At 44.3% G+C, this 15,236-nt stretch overlaps 3 protein-coding genes across 4 annotated transcripts; all 3 read left to right on the top strand.

The window, feature by feature from the left end:
* Positions 1-509: 509 nt before the first annotated feature.
* LOC103980069 (protein SOB FIVE-LIKE 5-like) lies at positions 510-1,814 on the top strand. The gene is made up of 3 exons (XM_065141414.1): positions 510-1,461; positions 1,529-1,603; positions 1,689-1,814. The coding sequence occupies exons 1-3, from the start codon at positions 940-942 to the stop codon at positions 1,722-1,724; spliced, it is 633 nt and encodes a 210-aa protein (XP_064997486.1). The 5' UTR covers positions 510-939; the 3' UTR covers positions 1,725-1,814.
* Positions 1,815-4,974: 3,160 nt separating this feature from the next.
* LOC135632633 (long chain base biosynthesis protein 2d-like) lies at positions 4,975-8,263 on the top strand. Of its 2 annotated transcripts, XM_065141266.1 has the most exons (12): positions 4,995-5,406; positions 5,479-5,544; positions 6,144-6,232; positions 6,308-6,453; positions 6,522-6,646; positions 6,737-6,830; positions 6,912-7,078; positions 7,149-7,310; positions 7,380-7,506; positions 7,575-7,741; positions 7,832-7,939; positions 8,021-8,263. In XM_065141266.1, the coding sequence occupies exons 1-12, from the start codon at positions 5,209-5,211 to the stop codon at positions 8,096-8,098; spliced, it is 1,527 nt and encodes a 508-aa protein (XP_064997338.1). In that variant the 5' UTR covers positions 4,995-5,208; the 3' UTR covers positions 8,099-8,263. The 2 variants fall into 2 exon arrangements, with proteins under 2 accessions (XP_064997337.1, XP_064997338.1); XM_065141265.1 differs by having other exon boundaries at positions 4,975-5,544.
* Positions 8,264-10,421: 2,158 nt separating this feature from the next.
* On the top strand, positions 10,422-14,790 carry LOC135632634 (UPF0496 protein 1-like). Its single transcript, XM_065141267.1, has 3 exons — positions 10,422-10,825; positions 10,990-12,205; positions 13,005-14,790. Exon 2 carries the CDS (start codon positions 10,995-10,997, stop codon positions 12,183-12,185), a length of 1,191 nt encoding a protein of 396 aa, XP_064997339.1. The 5' UTR covers positions 10,422-10,825; positions 10,990-10,994; the 3' UTR covers positions 12,186-12,205; positions 13,005-14,790.
* Positions 14,791-15,236: the final 446 nt, after the last annotated feature.

Raw genomic sequence — 15,236 nt, 5'->3', positions numbered from 1 at the left:
GTATATATATATATATGTATATATATATATGTATATGTGTATATGTATATATATATACATATACATATACATATATACATATATATATATATACATATATATATATATAATGAAACTCTTCCACTCATAGTCATAATTTAGTTCTTTCTTAATGTATTATATATGCATTATTCCCCCATTCTCTCTCTCTCTCTCTCTCTCTCTCTCTTTGTTGGTTGGGACAATGACTCGACGCCTGCAGGTCTCCCATGCCATTTCATGATGTGATGTTCATAGCTTCTCCTCATCATCTTATTAGCTCCCCTGTTTCCCGGAGGGAATAAACCAAGCAAGAACAGACACTTCATCTCCTCTCACGCCTGCAGTACCGATCCAGAGGAAGAGGCCATTGTTGTTTTGGAACCTCAGGAAGACCCAAAAGCTTCCTCTGCCACTCTGTTGACTGACAATAATTTACATTTATAATTGCTTTACGTGCAAGATTCTGCAAAGGAAAACATTCACTCCCCAATCTCTTGCAACAGCCACTATTTATGTATACATATATACATTGCTCATGTTGATGAAGTGGGAATATAAACTAAGATTATCTCTGTCTTATGCTTCTTTATGCCGAGCTTTTCGATGAGCGATACTTGTATATTCTAAGGAATTAGGCGTTGAATTATCCCTGGATTAACCATGAATTATATATATATTTATACATGATGCTCTTCCCCATGATTTCCCCTGTTCACGGGATGTTGTAGCAAATCATGGAAACCGGTGTCGAGTGGTACGCTTTGCCTCGCTGTATTGCATGTGACCCCGTTTTGGCTCCATTCCTCCGACGGAGTGTGAGACTGTGCGTGCGAGGGAGGCGACCCGCCTCATCTCTCTCTCTTTAAACCAAGGCGATTGATCTCTTTGTGCCTCTTGAGTTCATAGCCATAAAGGAGAATGAGAAGAGCCTTCTCCTGTGTCGATCCACTGATGCAGAGAGAGGAGGACGATGTTAGCTCGGATTGCAGCAGTGGATGCCAATCTGGTTGGACCGACTACTTGGACAAGTCCTGCGGTGAGTGCCGTCAGCCTCTCGTCTGCGGCAAAGGTGGTTCCTTTGAGGAAGAGGAGGAGGACCTGTCCATGGTCTCCGATGCGTCCTCCGGGCCTCCACATTTTCCCGAGGAGGACGAGCATTCCTGCGGCTATCTTCGCTCCAGCACTTGCTTTCAGGCCGGCGGCTGCCTCTGCTCTGCCTTGAGTCCAGCTGCTGGATTGGCCGCGGGCGGTGCCAAGAAGAGGAGAATCGAACCAGAGCAGCAGAGACAACGTTCTTCTCTGTTGGATGACACCGCCAGTTCGCCTCTGTTCAGCTTATCCAAGGCATGCTATATTCCTGATCCTTACTCTCCATCATCTGATTTCAATCAGCTGCTCAGCTTCAACGAAGCCATTTCGGAGTTCTCTTGTGGCTTTAAGGTGCATTGCTGGTTCTCCTTCCGCTGGTTTTTCTCTTACGTTGACTAACAAGTACGATCTCGAACAGAGAAATCTCCAACTGGAGAAGCAAATGGGCCACCTTCAATCCTCTGTTCCTGTGAAGCCAACCCCTTGGAGACCAGTTGAGTGATCTCCATAACCTACATTCCTTGCTGCGATTCTGTTCCTCGACTCATTCTTCCTTTTTGTCCGTTTGGTGTCAGTAGACATCAAGAAAAGTAGGTGGGAAGAAGATTTGGTGATCGACTCATCTGAAGCAGAAACATGTGGATGGATCTTTGAAGTTCTCAAAAGAGATCAACTTTAATCTTCTACTGTACCTCTCTCTCTCTCTCGCCTCTGTTATTTTCCTTGTGGCAAGTCAATGCAGTGGGAAGGAAGCGATCGACCTCTGCAACAGATAAGAGAAGAAATAATTACGTACTCTTCAGCATTCTTCTTCTTTTCATTCTTTTGTCATGAATGGAGGTAACAAAATGAGCCACCATAGACACTCTGTTCCCACCCTCATCTCCCACCTTCTCACAAGGACATGCATTCAAATGGATGAGGTCCCATGGAGGAGGAGGATCCGCATCGATCACCAGCCTGTCGATCGTCATGAGATCACAATAATGAAAACTCACTCGATAGATTCAGTTCCAAGCCAAGTGTAATGCTCACTCGACGCGCCATGTGGTGATCAAGGACCCTTACCCAGTTACCATCTTGTCCGACTGGTCCAACATTTGCATCATCACCACAGGAAATGGAGGACGCTTGCACTGAGAAGCTGGAGGCACGGTCACTCTCACCACCGGCTTGCCCTGCATCACCCCATTCATGGCAGCGAGCGACTCAAGGTCGCTCTCCTGTAAACAAACACCAAGCTGCATGTTTTATAGTGTCATGTCTCCTTCGTGCTACCGTATGATCAAATTACTTCTCCAGTCAACCTAGTGTGTATGTGACCGTGAAACAGATAAGCATAATAAGTAAGAGAGAGAAGCATCTCTCCTGTTCCTTCTTCTCAGGAAATCTATCGTCTCGGACGAGAGATCCCGACAGGTACGGCCATGTCCTCTGAGTGTGTTCGACCTGAGGGCACGGAAAGGGAGGAAGACGACCTGCACGCAACTTGATGCGCGTTCCGACGATGCTGTACTCGTCTCGAACACTGCCCTCGGGCCTCATGCGCACCAGTTGATGGATTACGGATGGTAAGAAGTCGATGTTGATTCTTCCGAGTCTTTTGTATCAGATGTTTGATGAAGATTCACAGAAGAAACGCCACAAAGCAAACCTCGAAGTCCTCATCCTTCCATGAGAAAGAAGAAACAGAGGGTAACCGAAATCGAACACCCAGGTTTCACAGCAGCCATGTTAACCAACCTGTCTTCTTCCTCGAGCAAGCTCCACGTTAACTAGTTTCTACTGAGAAGCTGCTTTTGAGAGGCTTTACCTGAGCCTGCAGAACACAAGGACATGAACCGTAGCAGTCAAAGCCAGACTTTTAAGGCAGGCAGCATGGCCTCATCTTTATCCTCATCCTCATCTTTATCAGCCTTAAATGGCAATTCTGGACATGCACAGGTTCTGATGCCTGCCCATTCAATATGCACTTCAAGGAACATGTGGTTTGAATGGCTTGCATCATTCATCTCTATCATCTTGCAACCCTTCTGCATAGCACCTGAGCAGCTCAGTAATCTTCCATAGCTCTTCCTTGGAGTGTGTGGTAAATCAACTGTAAACTCATAGGTTTGTGACTTGATCTTATTGTGTTTCTATTATTTGCCTGAAGTAGTTGCTGCTGATCATTACTTGTCACAATAACAAGTGCTACTTTAAGATAGTTTAAGTTTTATAAACATAATATATGTATCATCATGATATAAAATTAAAATTATCTAAAAATAATACCTCTAGTCAATCATTTTAGGTGTTGAGCAAAGAGCGACAAAAAATATTAATCATCTCAACCTCTTAGAAATATATATATGATTGGATAAGCCTTTCGAATAGTATATTTAAGTTAATTGAAATATTTATATTTTATATTTATGATAAAATATTTATTAAAATATTTGTTTATGTGATTTAATGTTTTAACTAACCTATCTTCTCTTTCTAACAAATTCTTCGGGATCTTATGATATTATGAAAAGACTGACTTTTTACGAACGAACATATAAGAATATCATACGATATAGGTAAAATTAATTAAGTCTGTGATACCGACAATGATATAATAATTAATGCATTTTAGGTAGAAAAATGATCCGAGTAGCAATCCCTAACCTATATGGTATCTTTTATGAGGTTCTTCCTCATTGATTAGAGCCCTCAGCCCTCAGCTATCCAATTAAATTTCCATGATGCTCAACCTCAGAGCCATTTGCACAATTTGCAGTGGCACAGCTTCTTGATAACACTTCTGTCAGGAGTGTGGACTCTGACAACATTGAAGGAGCAATACTTGCCTGAAACATCACAAGGCCCCTTCGTATAGTGCAGATGGAGCAGAAGAAGCTATCAGAACATCACAAGGCCCCTTCGTATAGTGCAAACACATTCCCTTTCCTCTTCATTTCCCAACAACATATGATTTAATTACGCATCAATTCATCTCGAAAACCTCTTCCATTATGTGCCATCTAACAATCATTAGCAAATCTCAAACTCAAGGAGGTAAAAGACGACTCGAAGCTGTGGGTGGAAAGAGGACATCGTCGTGAAGTGTACAAGTGTAGCTTAAAAACTAATGCAGAGCTTATCAATCGGAGGAAAGTAACAGAGAAATCTGAGAGGACATGGCGAGGCTAAACATTCATGTAGTTGTTGGCTAGAAATTGGTAGCCCAAGTCGAGTCATGGCAGCGAAACATTACAGCTTTGGTTTGGTAAAGACGCCTACGATGGCCATCATCTTAATGTCTTCGTACTGTACTGATCCTGCAGCCAGCAACAATGGCTGCATCATCTTATAATGTTCATGGCACCAGAGCTAGCGTTTCCGGAAAAGCTGAGACCAGATCAGATCCACAATTCATTGTATCCCGCAAGAAGAAGAAGAAGCTGGTAATTGCCTCCACGAACACCCCTCAGTGCTCCTCAGAGAGTTGCAGGCGGCTAAGATAATGATATCTCCACTCCGGAAAAAGGATCAAAGCAGCTCACTCCTTTTCAGAAGCATTGAAGTAAAGGATCGAACAAGTCATGCTTATCATGAGGGTCTTTGAATGGCTTGCAAATGCCGGTAGATCGAGGATGGTTCTGTGGCACTTTAATTCAATCTGCCGCCGACTGCAATACTGTCATCCGGGATTCGAGTATCAGTTTCAGTAGCCACTGCTCATTTATTGAAGATGAAGGTAACTTCTTGGTTTCCAATGCATCTCTGGTCAACGTAATTGACGAGCATCACCGCTGGTTTCACGTTGCTCATTAGTCGGCAGCGGCGACAAAGTACGAGAGCGTGGTGTGACCATCAAAGCTAATTAAGAGGGAAGGAGGAGGCACGTAAACCGCGCCTCCTCGGAGTAGATTGAGAACAGGGTCAAAAGGCCGGCTGGTCCCTCTCTCCAATTCAGTGGCGCGTGCAGCCCTCTCAACGCCAACCAGACAACAACGACGCACATTAAGCCGCCGTTGCCATGAGGAAGCGGCCATTAAAGGCACGACCCGACGCGCGCTCTCCCCACCGACTCGTCCGTTTCCACCACCAGAGACCGGCGCCGGTCGAGCCATGACGGTGCTCCTCCCCATCCCGCCGCTGGTCCCCATCCCGCCGATCGCGGTGCCGGGGGAGGTCCGGCGGATGGTGAGGCTGACGTACCTGACCGCCCTCACCACGCTCCTCGGCTACGTCGTCTTCTTCGTCTTCGGCTTCCTCCGGGATCTCTTCCGCGAGCTCTTCGACTGGTCCAAGTCCGACGACCTCAGGGTATCTACCTCCCTGAATCCTCTCGTTTCATCCGTACGACGACTGATGGATCCCGGTTTCATCTGGCGACAGGGTTACGCGCCGATATGCCCGCCATTTGAGGATTTCTACACCCGCCGAATCTATCACCGCATCCAGGTCTGTTCTGCTTCCATTTCAGCTTCTTCCTGTCGGATTCTTTCCTGTTCAGGAAGTTGCTGCCTTGCTGGTCATTTTCTTGGTACGACGAGTGTTTGTTCTCTTCTGCATAAAAGATCGGTGTCCCTCAAACGATCCGTATCTAAATCCTCACGACCCGGTCAAGATAGCAGCAGCAGCAGAGGAAGAAGAAAGTAGTGTTGTTGTTAGTCGTTCTTACCTTGCAGCGATTAAGCATTGCACTCAGCAATGGAGAAAGGAGAAGAGGGGGCTTCGTTTGTCTTCATTCCTTTTAGATTTCGATAGAAGATCCGATCACCGCTGGATCGGATCGTTCAACACCGAGAGATCGAGTTCTCGAAGTATATCCATCTCTGATAGCCACCTTTTCCTCGATTTAATGGAAGATTTGTGAAACAACAGCGTAGGAAGGATGCGTAAACTTAGAGAGGGCAATACGATTTATGTGCAGGATAAAGTACTGTTTAGGTGGCCGTCAAGGACATAATGCGTGCATCGTCTTTCTCTTCTACTGTCTCTGTGTCTAACATGAAGAACCCTAGAAGTGATTCGTGTATGTTTGACGATGGGCATGGCAGGACTGCTTTGCCCGACCGATCGCGAGCGCACCGGATGCCTGGGTCGATGTGGTGGAGCGGTATTCCAATGACAACAACAAGACCCTCCAGTATGTTCGACGTAATTCCCTCCCCGATTCGACCGTGGAAGACGTTTCTGACTCTGTTCCTCTCACGCGATGCAGCCGGTCTTCGACCGCATCCAGATGCCTCAACCTTGGATCATACAACTACCTCGGCTTTGCTGCCGGAGATGAGTACTGCACGCCTCGCGTGATCGAGTCTCTCAAGAAATACGCTCCTACCGCTTGCAGTGCTCGGGCTGATGCAGGTAGGAAACCTCTGCTTTCTTCGTCACAGAACAGATGTCGAATCCCCTAAGCTTGCCATGGCTATCAGGAACCACCAGGTTGCACGTCGAGCTCGAGGAGTTGATAGCACGATTCGTCGGAAAGCCAGCGGCCATCACCTTCGGCATGGGATACGTGACCAACTCCTCCATAATCCCAGTTCTAGTCGGAGAGGTCTGCAAGTTCTGCTACCGTCAATTGTACCTGACGATGGTGAATTCAGCGAATCATATGAGTTCGTTCTCTTCTCGTGTTCCTTAACAGGGAGGGCTAATCATCAGCGACTCATTCAATCACAACTCCATCGTCAGTGGCGCTCGCGCATCCGGCGCAACGGTGCATGTTTTCCGGCACAACAGTACGTCCGACGCCTTGAGCATGAGATGCTGCTCAATCGCTCGCCATGCTTCGCTTCACCTCACCTTGTCTGCGTTGACAGGCCCTTCGCACTTGGAAGAGGTGCTGCGGGAGCAGATCGTCAAGGGTCGTCGACCTGGCACACACAGACCATGGAGAAAGATACTTGTCATCGTCGAGGGCATATATAGCATGGAAGGGGAGTTCTGCAAGCTGCCTGAGATAGTAGCCATCTGCAAGAAATACAAGGTTCGACATCGATCAACATCGAGGGTTCGAATCCTGAGAACCGATGACAATACTCCTCTCTCTGGATCAGGCATACATATATCTGGATGAAGCTCATAGCATCGGTGCGGTGGGTAAGTCCGGGAGAGGTGTTTGTGAGCTGCTGGGGGTGGATCCAGCTGACATCGACGTCATGATGGGAACTTTCACCAAGTCATTTGGATCCTGCGGAGGCTACATCGCAGCATCAGAGGTTGATTCCTTCATGAGCTCGAATGAGTAGAGTGCTTCCATCGATGCTAAGCTCGCATGCCTTTCTCAGGAGATCATTCGATATCTGAAGCACGCTTGTCCGGCGCATCTCTACGCGACCTCCATGTCACCGGCCGCCGTTCAACAGGTTATATCCGCGATCAAGGTTGTTCTCGGAGAAGACGGGTCAAACAGAGGTGAGACCGCACTCTCCATGGCTTCCTCAAGAATGCCGTCCGCCTAACTACGACTTGATCACCGCCAGGGGCCAAGAAGCTGGCGCAGATTCGGGAGGGCAGCAACTACTTCCGATCAGAGCTGAAGAAGATGGGCTTTGTGGTTCTCGGAGACAACGACTCGCCGGTGATGGCTATAATGCTCTACAATCTGGCGAAGCTCCCCGCCTTCTCGCGAGCGTGCTTGAGACAGAATGTGAGTAGGTGGTGGTCAGCAACCGCAAGCTGTGATTCTTGTTTTAGATGTCGATGCTCGTTGCAGTGAGTTCATCTGACTTGTTTGCAGGTTGCGGTGGTGACGGTAGGGTATCCGGCGACGCCAGTTCTCCTTGCCAGGGCAAGGATCTGCATCTCTGCTTCCCACACCAGGGAAGACCTCAACAAAGGCTTGAAGGTTCGAGTCTCATTCTTACGATCATTGCTATTTAGATCACCATCATCATCGACATTATTCCTCTGAGAATGAATTACTCAGGTCATCAGCGAAGTTGGTGGTCTGGTGGGGGCGAAATGCCTCCCCGCAGAACCAGAGAAGGCGAAGAAGATGGACTGAGGAAAGCCTGCATTTTTGGTGACAGTACCATTTTGCAGGAAGAAGATTTATGTTCATACATCATCAGAAGTGCATTCTGTTCCTCACTGAATTGGATTCTATAGAATTCTTTACAATGTTAAGTGTACAATTTGTGTGAATGAATCAGCTTACAGATTCCTTGAAGCACAAACCAAATGGGAAGCTGTGAGAATGTTGGGATGAGCTGTGAGAATACAGTGATGTCCCCAAAGTTCACCTGCAAATAGCTGAGACAACACTAAAAGATTTCTCCATTTCAACATTCCTTCACTTCCAATCATTAGTCTTTCTTGTCACACATTGTGAGATTTGAGATTCATATGATTGGAACTACATACCTTCGATTTGGATCCAAGAATGTCCTGAAAGTTGGTGAGATGGTGTCTGATTGCTTCCTAAAGGTTTTAATTCAAGAAATATGATACCTTGTGATGATGTGGTTGAAATGTTTTAGAGGGCTGGCTTGCTTGGGAGCTTTTTACTATTACTATGATTTCCTTCATACATAAAAATTATTACTTATCATGGCAATGACTCAATGGAGATGATTAGAAAAAAGGCTATTGATAAGGCATATTTCGGATCTCGACCACGTCATGATCCACCTCTAGCGTCAACACAAACATGGGCCCTCGGGACATAGATCAAACGTCACGTTGGATACACCACTGTAGATTCAGCACAAGAGTCGCCTTCCTCTCGCGTCGAGCCGAAGCATGTACAGGGAGGCGTCCTCTCGGCAAGTCCTGTTCCGGAAAGCTCGAGACGACGCTGTATGGTGTCGTTCCACGCATACCGACCGACGCTCGTATGAAGGTACAAACTCGCCACTCGGGGGGGGGGGGGGTTCGGTCGCCACGCCAACTCCATGTACGACCGACCCTTAGGCACTAGTATAAAAGCTTTGACCGACATCTGGCATGAGGAGAAAAACATGAGACAAACTACTGACTTGACCTACGATAGGCCTAAGTCGGAAATCCCCCGACCCAGGTCTGTATGTAGGGACGCGACCACTCCCAATCCAGCTCAATCCCGTGTTGGAGATGTGATCACCCCAACCTCTTATCTAGCCCGGCCTTGATACTACCTTCGATCGATCGAGAGACACGCTTCCGAATGTCGACGACTGCGAACATCGACTTGTTGATCAAACCATGTTGACTTCTCGACCACGACACACAAGTTCACCAACAGCTATCAAAACTTTCTTTTGCATGTTTTACTGTTTCCACGTACTGTTGTGTATTCTAAAGCTTGCTGTTTCTCCTCCAATTGGTATTGATGAGACATGACATTGATTAAAGCTTGCTTTTATCTCGATCGTATGTATGATGGCTTCAGCACCAATTCATTCAAACAACTTATCTAAATTCCAAAATTGCTTCCCAGTGATTATGATGCATTCTTGGGCTTGCAATTTGGAATTTCTAAACCAATCTAATAAAGTTAATTATAAATTTAAAAAATAACCTAGAAAAATAAAAATGTAATCATGTGAGAACAAATTATTAGTTTTCCCAAGTTAAACAAAACCTAATCCATCTATTTGATACCGTAATACTTCGATTTATTTTTTAAAATAATAATTAAGAGTTCATGAAACTATTCAACCGGATAATATCGAATATTCAATCAGATAAGAGTTCATGGAGGATTTATTTTTCTTTTTTTTTTTTGTTCTTTATTGGATCTTGAAACCAAGATCCAAGCAAGTCCTTGTGGTCCATTGCTGTTTTCCAATTTGATTTAAAGAGATTCCATCTTTATGGAGTGTTGCTTCACACTTGATGAAGTCAATAAAAGTGGGTCTTTCAAGTTGATCCACAAATTTTATATACACTTTTCACTTTGTTATCATTTATTTGATAAGAAGATGATAGTGTCACATGCAGACTTGTCAATTAAATTATTTGATTATGATGTTTCTTATTATCTTAATAATATAATTTTTTTAAAAAATATAATATATATTTATATATCGAGTAAGTAGTCGAACGATATATCGGCGTTGTATCGTGGTTAGTGAGAGACATCACTTCATTTATTAATTTTTTATCATATATATTTTTAATCTTAATTATCAAAATATATCAAACTTTTGATTAATAAATAATTTTTTTAATTATAATAAATAAATAAATAGCAAAAGAGTATAAAATGCAGAAATGAACTCAAGAACAAATCCCTCAAGAAAAAAAACACCCTATAAAATTTGCTGATGTTTTTGAAATGATCGAGTCCATTAGAGACTGCAGTTTCTTGGAGTCTTCTTCCAGGCTACAAATGGCATTTCATCATACAGCAGTAATGGACGCCAGACAAGAAACAAACCCTCGGTGCGAAGCAAAGCGAAGCCTTGTCTTGCCTCACATTTCTTTCCCACTCTTCACCATCAGCCCCTCTTTCTCTCTCTCTCTCTCTCTCTTTCTGCTTTAGAGACTGCAGCGCGTTCTACGGAGAGTGAGGAAGATGGCTTCCAACTCCAAGAAATACAGAGCGTGACGCATTCCTTCTAATTCCCCTTTTGTTTACCCCCATTGCTCTCTCTTTGCTTTTTGTCTACAGCGAGTTTGGTGTATTCTGATAGCAAGAAACGCAACCTTGTTTTCTTCTCCATCGCAGTTGGCAACGCTCTTTCTTCTTTTTCTGTGTGGTGCTATAAAAAGCAATTGAAGTTTCAGAATTCCCTGCTGTTCCTTTCAGGTATGTCTTTGTCCAAGTTTCCGACTTTTTCTTGTTAATCCCTTAGGTGACCCGTAATTTTCTTCTCCTTTTACTGAATCCATCCTTGCTTCCGCCCAAAGTTCTGATCTTTCCATTGTAGTGATCGATAAAAATCTCTCCTTTCGCTTTGGATTTGCTATCAGATTTCATGGGCTGCGGCTTTAGCAGGATGTCCAGCGGCACGCCACCGGAACTCGCCGTAGACGCCGCCGTCGGCAACGCAACCGGTCCTGCGGCCGCCACTTCCGCCGCCGGTGTCGACCCGGGCAGCATCCAGTACACGGCCGAGCTGAGCTCCTACGAGGCCGCGTGCCGCCTCGACCCGGAACTCCAGACATTCGACGCCACCCTGCAGCAGCGCACGAGCCGCGCCATTTCCACCCTCGCCCTCGGCGTCGAGGTCCACGCCCTTTCCTTCGACTCCCTCAGAGAGGTCATCGGATGCCTCCTCGAGATGAACCAGGAGGTGGTGAAGGTCATACTGGATTCCAAGAAGGACGTGTGGAAGAACCCCGAGCTCTTCGAACTCGTCGAGGATTACTTCGATAACAGCCTGCAGACCATCGACTTCTGCACCGCACTCGAGAACTGCCTCAAGAAAGCCCGCAACAGCCAATTGATCATCCACATTGCCCTCCAGCGTTTTGCAGATGATGAACAGGAAGTCGATGTCGATGGCAGAAAGAAGTACGTAAGGACTCTAGACGAATTGAGGCATTTTAAGGTGGCCGGCGATCCATTTACCCAAGAATTCTTTCAGCTATTCCAAACAGTTTACAGACAGCAGCTGTTGATGTTGGAGAAGCTTCAACTGAGAAAGGGGAAGCTTGACAAGAAGCTCAAGCGCCTTAAAACTTGGCGGAAGGTATCGAGCATCATGTTCGCGGCAGCTTTCACGGCTGTAATTATCTGCTCCGTGGTGGCTGCTGTGGTAGCTGCGCCGCCGGTCGCAGCAGCTTTGGCCGCTGCAGCATCCATCCCTATCCCGGCAGGGAAATGGATCGACTCCCTGCTGAAGGGCTACCAGGATGCTCTGGAAAGGCAAAAGGGGATTCTCAATTCGATGCGTGTGGGAACCGACCTTACGTTGAAGGACTTGGATATCATCCAGGTTCTGGTGGATAAGTTGGAAATTCAGATCCACTCACTGTTGGATGCTTCTGATTTTTCCCTCAGAGATGAGGATGCTGTGAGATTTGGGATCGAAGAGATTAGGAAGAAGTTGGAGGAGTTCATGAAGAGTGTTGACTCTTTGGACGAGCAAGCGGATCGATGCAACAGGGATATTAGAAGGGCAAGGACAGTTGTGCTTCAGAAAATTATTAGGCACCCAAATTGAGCAGATGCAGCCGCAGCATGGTACGTCCAATCATTGATGTGAATATTTTATACTAATATGCTGATTAATTTGATTGATTATTAGAAATTTTAGAACCTGCATACTCTGTGTAATTGATTGTTACCTGCTGGATGTTGTCTGCTCTCGACCTGATTGAAAAAATAAGTAGGTTTGGTTAACAATGGAAAGGATACAAAGATGTCTCTCAACAATTAGGTACAGAGAGATACCATATACTGAGAGGATGAACTTGTCCTATGCAGTTTCATCATTGGGGAACTCTGGAATTGGCTATCCTTTTGCAACTCCTGCATTGCTTATCCATCTTCACTGACTTTTATGGCTATTATCAGACCGATCGGTCCGTACTTATAATAGTTTAGCTGTTAAAATTTTTTTTTTCTAACAGAATTTGTTCTACTATTTTTTTTTAATATCGATCATATGCATAATCTATCACATCTCAAGTACAGAAGTTACCTGGCTAATTTGTTTTGACTACAGTTCAAGTTGTGGAAAGTAATACTTGAATTTCAAAATTTCCTATTCTCAGAAAGTAAATGAACCTGCATTTGCCAGAATGCTTTTCTCTGCCAGTTTGTCGCAGAATTGATCACCATTCCTTCAACTTCAAAAATCACCCTTAGTTTAACACTTCAATTGCATATGGAGTAAGTCTACAAATGAATTTAAAAAATCAGCTATTCTGTGACACTGAAAAAAAAAAAGCTCCATCAGACCAATGTTACATAAAATCAGATTCTTTCTTGTTCCATAGAAGTAGTAAATTTGATCTCATTTCTTTTGTTTAACATGCAGTGCCTGATTGGCCTTGATGATCCTGTTGAAACATCCTGCGCCCCATGTGTGGGAACAATATTGTGGCTCCTTGAAGAAGAAAAAACCACAGGAGCATGAAACTCCGAGACCTGACACCACAAGGCATTGTGTGCATTACTGCTCTTTGATGATCTGGAACCCTGTTACTTGTTCTAGGATGTGTTATTTATTGTTTTTGATCTGGGTGTCTTGTTTTGGATAGTACTGTTCTCGTGCCTTTTTTTCCTGGGTGTTATTATTATGTAATTTTAATTCAATGACAACATTGTGCTATCATAATATCTTATCATGACTAACAATGAAGTATTCAGCTAAAACCAAAAGATGATATCTAGTTCATATAAACCCTGCTTTAACTGTCCTCAAAACCTAAAAAGTATAAGACACAGAAGAAACAAGGAATTTTTTGTTTTGCCATGCATTCAATGCATATCACTGTGATTGGAGTGAAATCGTTGAGCCAGCAGTTGCCATTTGTTGAATAGTAGGAGAGTGAAATCGTTGAGCCATGTTAAGTATAAACATGCTCTTTTTGTCCTTTTTGGCTGTCGGTTTTCCTGTGTTCTGCATGAACTTATGTTTGCATGATTGTTCTCAATCTTGGTTTAGAAGTTTGAGTTAAAGGAGCTGGTCCAGCATCGAAAGACCATGTCATTGGTAGTATCTTAGTATTGGCCTAATTTGATCTCTTTTCTCATTTTTCTGAGGAGAACCTCTCATTGATTGTTAAATGAAAAAATAAAATTATTGTACTGATAGGAGGATCCTGCGCTGTTTCTTATTTTCTTATGACCTAGTTGTGTAAATAACAATTATTAGCTCTTGAACTGTCTCGCTTCGAGTATTGAGTAGGATATTATTTGTCAACTGTATGTACTCTGTCTTTCTCGCTTATCTGTACTATCAAGAGGGTTGACTTTTATTTTATTTGCACTATATCCGAAGCATGAGCCCTTTGTTGAATTTAGTAAGAAACACGTAATTTATTCTTAGTGAAGAATATGCATTCATTGTAGATTGTCTGACTTGGAGGACTTAATTTTCTACAACTTGTTGCTGCATGCTTGTTTTGATTCGCAAGACATTCACATAGCATGCGCATTCCTTAGTTCATCTATCGACACTACTGCTGTAAGCACTTGTTTCGCCATTTAACAAGGCACAATCACAAAAGCCAAACCACAAAGGATCTATAAAGTCCTTGAGCCGGTTTTGCCGTTCCGATTCCCGGAATCTCTGCGGTAAGGGCAAAACTTTTTACATGATTCGGTTTTGGGTTCCTAAGGCACACTTGGTTCATTCTTTGCACCTGTGACTAATGTGTAGGTGTTGGAAGTTGATGTTCTACTGAGTCACTTAAATGTGTTTGTATCTTTTACCATGTTGTCATTTATGCTTGAGGTATGTATATATTCCTTTGTAGAGACCAGCATTCCTGATTTATTTCAGATCTGTAATATTCCTAGTCACAACAGCATTGTGAAGATATTGGTGCCATTTTGATCATTTTGAGCAGTAAGCTTCATCTCATACATTGTTTTCTCTTTTCAGACATGATTTCCTTCTCTGCAACAGCTGCCTGCAGTTTCATCCCCTCTGAGCAGCAGCTGAGCATAGTGGTAGAGATGCATCTGACTTCAAATGTTGACAGCAGCTCAACTCTAATATATATTTATTTGACTCTCTGCTGCTGATGTATCCATCCTGAATTCAATCGATCGTAGGATTTTTTGTCATGTATTATTACATTAAATCATTATCTCTCGATGGTGTTTTAATTTTGATCATCAATCTAATTTATTGATATATTTAATTTTGATTATCAATTTAAAATATTATTTAAATATATCGGATCGATTTCGATCATCGATCCGAAATGGGTCGGACTCGGTAAGCGGGTATGTCAAAAGACACGCCCGCCACGTGCCTCCGCCCGCTCCCAATCGGTTTCCCGCGCTTCCTTCCTACCGTGCAGAGTGGGACCCGAAGCAAACGCGGTCTTCCTCCTCGTCACGTCGCCCTCCGTCCGTGTTGGTCTCCCACGTGCGAACCGCTCCCTCGTTCCTGTGTCCGTCGTGGCATCTCAGCCGTGGGATCTTGATCATGGCCGAGGATTCCAAGAGAAAGGCACATTGAGATTAGTGCGGAGCTCATTTTTAATGGACGTCGGCCTTCGACGGTGGGAGGATCAAAGAACCTCAAAGAGGGGAC

This window comes from Musa acuminata, chromosome BXJ3-3 (assembly GCF_036884655.1).
Source record: "Musa acuminata AAA Group cultivar baxijiao chromosome BXJ3-3, Cavendish_Baxijiao_AAA, whole genome shotgun sequence".
Lineage (NCBI taxonomy): Eukaryota > Viridiplantae > Streptophyta > Magnoliopsida > Zingiberales > Musaceae > Musa > Musa acuminata.
The sequence above is the reverse complement of the archived record's forward strand: the minus strand, read 5'-3'. Positions and strand labels throughout refer to the sequence as shown.

Coding starts and splice junctions, on each gene's coding strand:
- LOC103980069 (XM_065141414.1), top strand. CDS start 940: ATGAGAAGAGCCTTCTCCTGTGTCGATCCACTGATGCAGAGAGAGGAG. Junction 1,462..1,528: donor AGTTCTCTTGTGGCTTTAAG/GTGCATTGCTGG, acceptor GATCTCGAACAG/AGAAATCTCCAACTGGAGAA. Junction 1,604..1,688: donor AGCCAACCCCTTGGAGACCA/GTTGAGTGATCT, acceptor TGGTGTCAGTAG/ACATCAAGAAAAGTAGGTGG.
- LOC135632633 (XM_065141265.1), top strand. CDS start 5,209: ATGACGGTGCTCCTCCCCATCCCGCCGCTGGTCCCCATCCCGCCGATC. Junction 7,742..7,831: donor GAGCGTGCTTGAGACAGAAT/GTGAGTAGGTGG, acceptor ACTTGTTTGCAG/GTTGCGGTGGTGACGGTAGG. Junction 7,940..8,020: donor ACCTCAACAAAGGCTTGAAG/GTTCGAGTCTCA, acceptor TGAATTACTCAG/GTCATCAGCGAAGTTGGTGG.
- LOC135632634 (XM_065141267.1), top strand. CDS start 10,995: ATGGGCTGCGGCTTTAGCAGGATGTCCAGCGGCACGCCACCGGAACTC.